Source organism: Bos javanicus, chromosome 25, assembly GCF_032452875.1.
Source record: "Bos javanicus breed banteng chromosome 25, ARS-OSU_banteng_1.0, whole genome shotgun sequence".
NCBI lineage: Eukaryota > Metazoa > Chordata > Mammalia > Artiodactyla > Bovidae > Bos > Bos javanicus.
Genome location: NC_083892.1, coordinates 36,100,397 through 36,112,815, shown reverse-complemented (window position 1 = coordinate 36,112,815; position 12,419 = coordinate 36,100,397). Strand labels below are relative to the sequence as shown.

The following is a 12,419-nucleotide window of genomic DNA, read 5'->3' as shown; positions in this document are numbered from 1 at the left end:
AGCCAAACTTCACCTTATCTAAAACTTTCTCCCACACACTTTAGTTGGCTAACTTCTTCTACTCTTGCTACAGTTTTCAGCGTAAATGTTATTTCCTTACAAATGCATTCTCTGACTGATCCTATCTTAATTAGATCTCCACCATTTCCTCTCAGGACATTGTCTTCCTTCCCTTCACAGAACTTTAAGCAAATTTTATTTACTGGATACTCCCTTTCTACTACCTACTCCAGGAGTACCCATCTCTCCTTGGCAACTGTAAAAAAACAGGAAGAGTGGTTCACTGATAGTAAGAAGCCTACACATTTCACTATAATCACAATTCAACCCACAAGCACTGCGAAAAAATAAACTTCCTCCAACAACTATGGATTATATGACTGAATAACTGAATGAATGAAATAGCTCTCTCTCTTCCTCAGCACTATATCCTCTTAACAAGTAGCTGTGTGAGATAAACTATAGTCTTTGGAGAATTTGCTCTAACATCCTAACTGGTCGTTACCCTTCTCCTCCACCTCCAATTTTCAAGTTCCAAGTAGGTTTGTCAAACCATGGTTGAACTTACCAAAACCACTTCCTTCTCCTTTTTGTTGGTCCCTGTTCTGGGAATGATCCTGAATAGTTTTCTTATGTTGGTCATCCTGTCTGTGCTCATGTCCACTTTGGTCTTTCTCCATTTTCTCATCTTCTGAGAAGATAAAAGAAAAACATCATAGGGTTAAGGGATGAAGAGAATATTTGTAGATAGTAAAAGAAGGAAGAAGAATCACAGTTCATTAGTTTTAAGTCTTGGGCTGAAAATTCTCAGTATGCCCACTGTCCCATTCCCTAATTTCATGGAATAAGTACTTGAGCCAGATGTCAAAGTATATCGGATTATACTTACGAGCTTCCTTCTTTCTTTTGCTTAAGGAGAGTTTATTGAATTTCTTCTCAGAGGATGCAGAATCTGGCTGGCCTGGCTTAGATATCTTTATCTCAGGGATTATTCCATCTTCCTGAGAGGCTGAAATCTCTAGAATAGGAGGTACCACTACTCTGTCTCTGCAAATAAGATTTTTAATTAAAAGACAGAAAAGGGCAATTTGTAGTACCCCTCTTTTGAAAAAACCCAAGGGTAAAAGTTAGGAGGACAGAAGACTTGCAAGTTCTCCATGGCCTCCTGGGGTCATTTTATCCATTTACTGGCCTATTTTCCCAGTTCAAGTATCTTTCCTGAGATGAGAGAAATCTACCAAGATATGAAAAACATCTAGATAGAAAGACAGATAGATGGATAATCATTTATCAGTATTAAGTCTACCCTGTGATCAACTCACCGCACTGGGATAAACTTACCCATCAGCATTATTATTATCAGAAGTATTAGAAGAAGCAATTCCTGGTTCCTTGTCTAATTGGGTACATCTTGTAGGCTGGGTACAGGAAGTCTCTGAAAAATCAAGGCTAGATTCCATCCTCCCAAAAGAAAATACTATAAGCAGAGAAGCAACCAAAGAAAATAACTACTCCATTATTTGCAAACTGTAACCTTTCATTAACATATCTCCCATCAGTTGCCTAAATGAACTTACCTTTAGACTTTTGCCATACCATAGAACTTTCAAGTTTTTTAATATTCTCAGGAAAAACCACAAATCTGTATCTTTCTGAAAGCTTTTCCAGATGGATTCGCCTATTCTAGGATAGTCAGGTAATGTTAATTTTGTGTACATAACAGAAATTTTAGGTATATCTTTTATATCATTTGTCCCTCAAGCTTTCTCTAGAAGTGGAAGTATACCTAAGAAAAGCTTAAAGTATCAAACCACCGTCCTTAGCCTCAAGACCGTACGGAGTAAGGCTTCAGGGCCTATACTAGAGTTTCTTATTCTAAAAATCAAATTCCTGAGCAAATGTTAAAACAGTATTGCAAATAGAAATATATAAGAAATGGAAACTAAGGTCTTCAAATCTGGGAAAAATAATTTATCTTTTCTATGAAAATTGTAAACATATAAAAATAAATTTAAATTACATTTAAAAATCTAGATGAAGCTATATTTATATTCTGAAGTCAAGGTAATCTAATTTTCTAAAAGTCTATACCTTCTAAGATGGTTTAGCTATAGTCCTGTTGATACAAGATGAGTATTTAAAACTATTTCGAAGTCTCATCTAATATTTCCTTATGTAGAAAGATGGAGAGAAAGAGAGATGATATTAACTTACTCCACCCTTCAGATAATTTCTTTGCCTAACTGAAACTCTTTCACTAAAAGCCATACCCAAGCACTCCTGGAAGGACTTCTGTAGCACAATCTGGACAATCTCCTCAAATTCTGCATTGGTAAGAGTTGATTTTTCCTGCAGAGAGACAGGTAGGGGAGAAAAACTGCTCATCTTTCCCCATTCCTCCTCTGTAGGAAGGAGGAAACCTCCTTTGGATGAGGCAGCAAGTTCACAAAACTAAGAGCATGAAGTCAACCTAAAGATGCCATAAATTCTATCACAGATCGCCTGGGAGTAAGAAGTCAAAGAAAAGGAAAACACTGATAAAGTCTCTACTTCTACTCTCACCTACATCCCATCTCAGCCCCTACCTGCCCAGTATTCCCTGCTAAATGCTTTCATTAAAACATTTTTTACCTCTTTGAGAATAGACACCCCCACACAAGAAAAAAAAAAACCTGAAACTACAGGATGAATCTCCCCTGTGATATTTCCTATATTCAAATTTATGTTATAAATATTTAAATGTCTTCTGAAATGGAAAGATCCTGTTTGCCCAGGCTGGATGACAAGAAGCTATCCCACTACAGCCATCCTTTTGATTTTTACCTTTTCTTTCTTTGCGTTCTTGCTGTCTTGAGCCTTTCCTTGTATCTCCTGGCCATTGCCTGGACCATTCTCTGTGGTTGTTTTCTTCTTCTTCTTCTTCTCTAACCCGGCCTTTAGCAGGCTTGGCCTGACCTCTGCCTGTGGGGAACTGATCTCCAGGATCTCCTCCTTTGATGAGTTAAGGTTATAGGACATCAGGCTATGCAATTTTTGTGCAGGCGGGGCAAAGGTATTTTTTGGTCCCTTCCCACATTCTGAAAGAAATTTTGTCATCAAATGTAATTTGTGAAACATGGAATCTAACACAGAAATTGCCAAACACTGCCCACTGACTGACAGTATCAGAATTATCTGGAGAGACCTTTTAACAAATTCAGATTCCTAGGCCTCTCCTTACCAAACTTCCCCAGGCCCCCACCTTCTCACCCCTGCCCTAAGATTGTGACGAAGTAGTCTGAAGTGAGACCCAAGAATCTGTAATTTTATAAGGCTATCCAGCTAACTCAGATGCACTTCCAGGTTTAGGAACCACTGAGTAATTCAAAAGTGATAAATACAAGTATGAGGAAAACAGAAATATTCAAATATGAAATTTTTAAAATTTGCTTTTTAAAAATTTTGCACAAAGTGTTATGGGAAATTAGAGGAAAATTTTTAAAAACTAGTAAAAATCTACAAAGGATGCAATGAAAACTGTACTGATCCTCCCGGGCATAAGAAATGTACCTTTATTTGGAGCTTCCATAATATTTTGTATCTATCCTGTGGCATTTACCATATTCAAAGTTATTTATAAGTATTTAAATGGCTCTTCTCTCCCTACAAGTTCATACATTTCTTGAGTAAGACTGTTCTAAGTCAAATATATTTACTCAAAGTGCCTAGAAAAGCAGTAACTTTAACAAAGTGAACATGAAATACATATGAACTGAGCTTCCCTTTGGTAGGAAAGGTGTCCAGATGACCTAAGACTGAGAAAGAAGAGGAAAATAACTCTTGACTCACTTTCTTTACTCTCCAAGGTTGGCATGATTCAGCTCAGAAGCTACACTTTCTTTATGCCTCTGCTGAAAAAGAAATGAACAGTTATGCTCTGATGAACAAAATTTATTTTATTGAAGCATAGTTGATTTATAATGTTAATTTCTGCTACACAGCAAAGTGATTCAGTTATATATATATATATATATGTATACAGTACTGATTGAACATGATTTTAAACTTTCTCCTCTTGCCTTCTTGGGTTCAGGGTGATAAACTCTTTAAGGGTCTATCAGGCAGATTTAGAGTCGGACAGGGCTGAGCAACTTCACTTTCACTTTTCACTTTCCTGCACTGGAGAAGGAAATGGCAACCCACTCCAGTGTTCTTGCCTGGAGAATCCCAGGGACGTGGGGAGCCTGGTGGGCTGCCGTCTATGGGGTCGCACAGAGTTGGACACGACTGAAGCGACTTAGCAGCAGAAGCAGCAGGCAGATTTACCCAACTAGTATTGATCAGGCAATTCCTGACTGGTTTAAGATTCCATTTCTGAGAGAGCCAAAACTGTAATTAAATTGTCTTGGTTTAGTGATAGGAGGCTTAGCATAAGCAATCCCATCCTTTGCCTGGGATGCCTAACCTACACTTTCTGCCTTATTGACTACAATCCTACTCTTGGGCAGTGCCAATTAAATGCTGGAGGATAATGAAGGTTGTTTTAAAGATTAGCAACAATCTTTAGTGTTTTAAGTGTTTAGAACTATGTCCAACATGAGGTAGGCACATATAAGTAGGTGGGAATGATAGTGGTAGTGATTTGTTAAAAACACACACACACACAAAATTCAACTGAGTAAATTTTAAGGATCTTTTTGGCTTTATTCAACAACTCATGAATTGGGCAGCATCGAATCTATCAGATGGATAGGAGCTCCAAGGAACTATACAAAATTAAACACTTTTACAGGGAGAAGACATAAGGAACACAGGTGTAATACTAGGCAAAAAAAGAAAGAAAGAAAAAGAAAAAGGCAAACTGGTTATACAAGGTTACTTTCCTTTAAGGGTCTATCAGGCAGATTTACCCAACTAGTGCTGATCAGGCAATTCCTGACTAGTTTAACATTCCATTTCTGAGAGAACCAAAACTGTAATTAAATTGTCTTGGTTTAGTGATAGGGGGCTTAGCATAAGCAACCCCATTTGGTGACCCTTATTGAAACAAGATGTGTTTTTAACAGCCAAAAGTAAAAGTAGTAGTAGAGTAGCGGCATTAGGGTATAGACCTTCCTGGAGTTAAACAGTGAGATTTTTCTTCAGAGCAATAACCTTTCACAAGGTTCTTCTAAATACTCAAAACAAATACACTGTAGATTCACTTATCTATTTCAGACATCCCTATTTATAGAGAACCCCCTTTAACATCACTATAATGTATTATCTTCCTTTTACATAGATCTTCTAGTCCAATAAATTTCCCAATGTGCTAGATTCTTATATTAATAATTTTTATTCATGGCTCAGAAATATTTAGTAACCAGCAGATGTTTTTGAACCGTGGTGTTGGAGAAGACTCTTGAGAGTCCCTTGGACAGCAAGGAGATCAAACCAGTCAATCCCAAAGGAAATCCACCCTGAATATTCATTGGAAGGACTGATGCTGAAGCTCCAATACTTTGGCCACTTGATGTGAAGAGCCAACTCACTGGAAAAGACTGATGCTGGGAAAGTTGAAGGCAAAAGGAGAAGAGGTGGCAGAGGATGAGATATTTGGATAGCATCACCAACTCAACGGACATGAATCTGACCAAACTCCGGGAGATAGTGAAGGACAGGGAGGCCTGGCATGCTGCAGTCCATGGGGTCACAAAAAGTCAAACACAACTTAGTGACTGAACACAGAGGTCTCCAGAGAAGCTAGTAATAAGAATCTAGCATATTCATTCCATATCCATAGTTTATCTGTAGCTATCTACTCAGATATGTTCTATACAACATCAGTATGTTTCATTACTGCTACCAAAACTGTGACTAATAATAAATACACTTATTGGGCACTGACTATAATCTTTGAATATGTCATCTCATTTAATTCTCCCAATAAATCTATGAGATTGATGCCATTTTACACTTGGGGAAATTGACACTGAAAGGGAGTCAGAGATATTAAGTAGCTGATAAATGGTAAAATCAGGATTAGAATCTGTCTGGTTTGCGTCATGAACTGTGCTACACTACATCCCAGTAGTCTAGTTCAGTAGTTCAGTGCTTCACACCCGTTTTAACATCACAGCACACATGTAAAGCATACACTAAAAGTAAACACTGAAACAGACAGAAAATATTTCTAGGTACTTTAGGGTAAAAGGACCAGGCTGCTCACAGCCATAGACAACTGAGGGATGGGAGAAGGAGGCCTCCAGCCACACCAAAGGCTGAAGAGGTTACTATCTCTAGCTGTATGTCATTTGTGACCCGGCACGGTGCCAAGACTCATCTTATGATGTTCCAAGAACTTATACATTTTCCAGTCTTCACTTTCCACTACTGATATTATTTCTACACAGCTGTGGTCTACCAAAACCTCAGTGTTAACACATGGTAGAGTAAGATGAATCCAGGTCTTTGACTTCTAAATTCTAATAACATGTCTATTCTTCTCAGTGATATGATTTCTGGCTGTTGGTTTTGAGTACTTTGACGGCCTTCGACCTGAAACTCAATCCTTTAACTCTGCTATCTCCCACTATAAAGAGATCCAAGAGGTTTCCAAGGTGGCCAGTGATAAAGAATCTGCCTGCCAATGCAGGAGAAATCAGTTTAATCCCTTATCTGGGAAGATCCCACATGCCATGCAGCGATTAAGCCCATGTGCCAGGACTACTGCGCCTGTGCTCCAGAGCACGGGAGCTGCCACTGCTGAGCCCACGTGCTGCAACGACTGAAGCCCCCGCACCTTGAGCCTGTGCTGCAACAAGAGAAGCCACTACAGTGAGAAGCCTGTGCACCACAACTGGAGAGTAGCTCCCGCTCATTGCAACCAAAGAAAAGTCCGAGCAACAACAAAGACAAAGAAACAAAGAAAATGAGTAAGTAATAATAAAAAAGAGAGAGATCCAAAAGTTGCATAAAATGGATCTTTGGGTTCGTATATTTTTCTCTCTAAAGGGGCTGAAAATTTTATGACCCTCAAATGGCCAACTTAAACACTCAGTTGTTCAGGGTGTAGAATTCCACTCTCCAGATTCCAAGATGAATTCAAAAGTTACTGGGGACTTGACCTAGTGTGGCCACAGCATGGCTGAATATAAAGTCTTTTTAAATTTTTTTGGTATGTTTCTGTTCCTTTTCTTAATTCCATAAATGCAAATAATTGCTATGTGCTGGTTTGCAGTAATTCCTCTTCGTTTATACTTGTCTAGTGTGTGTTAGTTGCTCAGTTGTGTCTGACTCTTTGTGACCCCATGGACCATAGCCCATCAGTCTCCTCTGTCCATGAAATTCTCCAGGCAAGAACCCTGGGGTGGGTTGCTATGCCCTTCTCCAGGGGAATCTTCCCAATCCAGGGATCGAACCCGGGTCTCCGCATTGCAGGCAGATTCTTTACCATTTGAGCCACCAGCAAAGCCCAATTTAAGGAGCACATTTTATCATGGTTTCCATCTTAACGTTTCACCAACTCCCAAACTTATTTGACAATCAAAGAAAAAGCAAGTAGGAAATTGGGGGAGAATCACTACAGCAAACTGGTCTCCTTCTTTACGATAACCGTAAATAGAAGCTACAAACTGTATAAAATTAGGCCACAAAGGGAATAATAATAATAATAAATGACAAACATATCTTCTCCCAGACTCTAAAATTCCAAAAATGACCATGAGAAGTCCCTATGAAGATAATCAGAATTACAAAACTATACTGAACGAGGAAAGCAAAATGAAATTAGTGTACTTGAGATGACAAAATTTGATTTTTTAAAAATTTTCATCTATACAATATGTTTGAGTATCCTTTAACCATCTCTGGAAGAATACACAAGAAATTGACAAAAATGTCTCAGTTGAGTGGAAACAGGTAGCTGAGAGTGGAAATGAGCTCTCTACTGTAGCCTCTTGTGTAACTCTAGTATTTTATACATAGACTGCCATTTCAAAGTGATTTTTAAATTCTATTTTTAAAATAAAATTTAAAAAAGAGTATTTTGATCAACCTAGAGAGGCAAAATTTTTCCAAGAGTTAAGTTTAAATCATTATCTAAGCCTATACTGACCTCTCTAGGCCAAAGTGTGTTACTGAAGCCCCAACCAACTAAATAAAATTGTGGATCATTGTTAAGTTAATAAGATGTAGTAAATGTATAAGCTTCCCTTATGGCTCAAACAGTAAAGAATCTGCCTGCAATGCAGGAGATAAAGGAGATGTGGGTTCGATCCCTGGGTCAGGAAGATGCCCTGGAGAAGAAAATGGCAACCCACTCTAGTGTTCTTGCCCAGATAATTCCATAGACTGAGAAGCCTGCCAGGCTACAGTCCATAGGGTCCCAAAGAGTCAGACACGACTGAGCATGCATGCAGAGTGAGGTTGTGATGAAGAACATTACTTTTAAAGAAAATCTCTATCCTGATAAATAGAGAAGGCAAAGTTTGGAAGTCACTGTCTGATAAATCTCTGCTCCTCTGTTTCAGATTAAGTATTTGTTTCCACAATAACGAATACTGAAATGCACTTCAGAGAGAGAAAGACAATTTTAAAGATAGTTAATAAATATACAAGATACCACCAACTTTTACCTGGTCAGCTACGAAATGACTGGGGGCTCTAAACCCAGGAATAACATTTGAGATTTTAGTCTCTCTTTTCTTACCTTAGATGAAAAATATTGGGGAAAAAATCCAATAAAGCTTTAAATGTCAAAGTAAAAGAACTTCCATAACCAGATCCTAACTCCTCAACTGACATAAGAAAGAAAGGCGGATAAGAAGAGGGAAATAACTCAGAAGTAATAAAGGGACCTAAGGGAAGGTGAATGAGGTGTTCCAAAAGATAGTTTTCTTTCATTTGAACACCAAAAATCATCATACTGATTAGAAGATGAAATCACCTAGCTCAGCAGATCTCCAACTGCTTATCTGTGTTAGGTTTTCTCATATTCTTCAAACAAAACAAGATATCACAACACATTGAATTCAGAAACAGATGAAAATCCAGCTGTTTTCTATTAAGCCAGACATGAGAGAGATTTGCAGAAATGTAAAATAACACAATTCTTCATATTAAATTTTCTTTCACTTAGGAAACTATATTTTCATTTAAGTGTTATCTACATTAACATTATGTAAATGGTTTATTATCATTATTTTAAAATTAATAAATAGATCAATTTTTCTCAGTTTAATTTCTAATACTTAAGTATCAATGCACAGGTAAAGAGATATAAACCAATCTTTGGAGTTCTTCAAAATTTTTAAGAGTATAAAAGGATTCTCAGAGGACTTCCCTAGAGGTCCAGTGGTTAAGAATCTGCCTGCCAATGTAGTGGACACAGGATTGATCCCCGGTCAGGGAAGATCCCACATGCCGTGGGACAACTAAGCCCACAGCTTAGTTGTATATCCACAGCTACTGAGCACATGCTCTAGAGTCCAAAAGCCACAACTACTGAAGCCCATGTGCCCTAGAGCCCACGTTCTGCAACACAAGAAGCAAAGAGAAGCACATGCACCGCAACTGGAGAGTAGCTCCTGCTGCCCCAACTAGAGAAAGCCCACATGCAGAAACAAAGACCCCGTGCAGGCAAACAACAACCAAAAAAAAACTTTTAAAAAATAACTTAAAAATAAATTTTACAAAAGATTCCAGGGCTTTCCTGGTGGCTCAGTGGTAAAGAATCTGCCTGCCAATGCAGGAGACTTGGGTTCAATCCTTGATCCTGGAAGTTCCCAAATGCTGAAGAGCAACTAAGCATTTGTGCCACAACTATTGAGCCTCTGCTCTAGAGCCGGTGCTCCACAAGAGAAGCCATCGCGGTGAGAAGCCCACACCCCGCAACTAGAGAGTAGACCCTGCTCACCACTACTAGGGAAAAGCCTGTGCAGCAATGAAGATCCAGAACAGACAAAAATAAATAAGTAAATTTAATTTAAAAATAAAGGGATTCTGAGACCAAAATATTTTAGAACTGACTTAGCTAAATAACTTAATTCAGTCTTGTCAATATTTTTCAAAAAGCCTTAATCCTCCTCCTCTCACTCGGAATGTGTTCACAAATTTCTCCCAAGTATCCAATTACTCCCTCTTTATATTGTCCCTGGAATCCTTGGTCTAAGAGAACAAAAATAAAAACTTTAGAATTGCCCTCTAACACAGACTCTGTGAGCCTCAAAAAATTGTATTTAAAAACTATATTTTGAGCAGAGAAAAAGAAAGATCAAGTTTCTATTCTCACTGAGCTGACATTCTAATGGGAGTAGACAATGATCAAAACAAGTAAATATATATATTGTAAAATAAATAAAGATTATATTTTCAGAGGAAGCACTTTTCTCAGAGTTACTTGAGATGCTATCTCCCAGGCTTGAGTTCCTCAGTATGTCCACCAAATAAAATATAACTCTCAAAAAACTAGATAATAAGATAAAGACTATATTTTAACTCTCCTTTAAGCTAGAGTTTGGTTTCTTCTTGTCTTAATGTCTAATGGTATGTACATTCCTGCTCATTTTCATGCCTCCATCAGTAAATTTGTTCTTTCTTCCTTCCTTCTCTCATGTGCGCTCAGGAAGCATGATTCTAAACTTTTAACAAGACAGAAGGAAATAACTGATCCCAGCTACCCTTATTACCCATACTAGGCTGCCTAACAAGACATTTGGGACTTCCCCGGTGGCTCAGTGGTAAAGAACCCACCTGCCAATGCAGGTGAGGTGAGTTGATCCCTGGGTCGGGAAGATCCCCTGGAAATGGCAATGGCAATCCACTCCAATATCCTTGCCGGGGAAATCCCATGGGCAGAGGAGCCTGGCAGACTACAGTTCATGGGGTTGCAAAAGAGTCTGACACGACTTATCAATGAAACAAGACATTTACTGTCATCACTACTTTAAGTAAAACCTTTTACGGAATCTTCAAATTAATGGTGACTAAAGCTTAAAGTTCAGGGAGTGCAAGGAAGCAGAGAGACATGGCCAATTATCACCAAGACAGACTCTTTAGTACCCTGATCCTGGTTCAGACCCTTTCTATCTAACCGCTGAAAAGCTTCCACAGGTGCCCGGAATAATGCCAACCTCAAACTAGCCATTTTGTGTTCTTTCCAAGGGGCCATGCCCATGAACTCCCAGACCACTGCACCATTTCCCCTCACAGAGTGCCAAGGTTTGGAACAATAAAAGGCCTAATCTCACTTTTCTCACTTTTAAAACCAGAGGGAAGAACTTGGAGACACCCACATTTTTCCTCTTTCCTCACCAATTTTCTTAAAAGCACAGCAATTCAGACCGGAGGTACCACAGAGCCAGAAGTCCATGACTCCTCTAAGGGTAGAACAGTGGCTCTCTAACCTATCCTCACCGTCAACAAACCCACCATGAAACAATTTCCCCTCAGCTCGCCCTCCCCATTCCCACCCCTAACCCACGGAGACACCAGGATCCTCATTCTCGCTCAGCTCGACACTGCGCACCATAATACTGAGTTACTTTTGGTTTTCTCTTAGGAGCAAGTCTGCGGTTAGAGATTCGGAGGAGAAGGATAAGAGCTAGCCATCACCCTGAGGAGAAAACTTTTCCTCAGGCGACAGGTGCCAAGACTGGCCAAGCCTAGAACCTTCAGGTGCAAGCGGAAAAACACCAACTACCTTCTGGTGCGTAGAGGCTCTAAGGGTGAGGAGCAGACAGAGTTATTGCAGCGATTCCACCAGCCGCGCGAACCTCCAGTTTTCCCGCCACCAAGGATAGGCGCGAGGCCACTCACAAGCCCCACCTCCTCCGGCGGCGTGCTCGCAGGGCTAACGCGCATGCGCAGTTGGAGGTAGTTTCTGCGTTTGCGCAGCAGTTATTGCCGCCATCTTCCAACCGAGTACCCTGTAAAACTACAAATCCCATAATCCCTGTTGGCCCCGCCTTTTTTTAGGTGGCAGCCGTAGCGCCTGATGTTTCAAGATGCACATCTTCCTTTTACTGACTTCTCTCTCTGCCCCAGACTGCCTTTTCCATCTTTTCGTGCTCTCATTCGCATTCTTCTTAGTATCCTTCATCCCCTTATTTTGATATTTTATTTGAGATCTATCCTTAACCCCATTCTCGCCTCTTCCACCCTTTTCTCAGCCACAGGACCCACACCCCAAGCGCTGTTGGCAAGGAGATCAAGCCACCAAACACCCAGTGGAAAGGCCGTCCAGTAGCTTCCTCCCCATAGGCTAAGGCAGGGAGCCCCCAAAGCGGACCGAAATCTCTTCCCCGCCCACATTCGTTTTTATATAAGGAGGCCCGGAGCCTCAGCGTGTGCTCGGGAAAGCCTGTGTGCGGAGTGGGGGGAGGGGGGGGGGCGGCGGTGCTGGGTGTACTGCTATTGGCAGCTGTAGTGGGCGTCGGATAGCTGTCCGCGGGCTGGGGGGG

The 12,419-nt window shown here is 40.1% G+C and overlaps 1 protein-coding gene across 2 annotated transcripts in view; it reads right to left on the bottom strand.

Annotated features, from left to right (window-relative positions):
- Positions 1 to 12,419, bottom strand: part of ZCWPW1 (zinc finger CW-type and PWWP domain containing 1) — a 24,528-nt gene extending 12,109 nt beyond the window's left edge. The window contains exons 1-7 of one of the 2 annotated variants that reach the window (XM_061402113.1): positions 11,660 to 12,419; positions 3,829 to 3,890; positions 2,824 to 3,077; positions 2,271 to 2,349; positions 1,342 to 1,435; positions 890 to 1,047; positions 569 to 691 (exon numbers count right to left, since the gene is read on the bottom strand). In XM_061402113.1, the coding sequence (XP_061258097.1) occupies positions 569 to 691; positions 890 to 1,047; positions 1,342 to 1,435; positions 2,271 to 2,349; positions 2,824 to 3,077; positions 3,829 to 3,853 (733 nt within the window). In that variant the 5' untranslated portion in view covers positions 3,854 to 3,890; positions 11,660 to 12,419. The remainder of the gene's footprint in view (positions 1 to 568; positions 692 to 889; positions 1,048 to 1,341; positions 1,436 to 2,270; positions 2,350 to 2,823; positions 3,078 to 3,828; positions 3,891 to 11,659) is intronic. The other variant, XM_061402114.1, reaches the window with a different exon arrangement.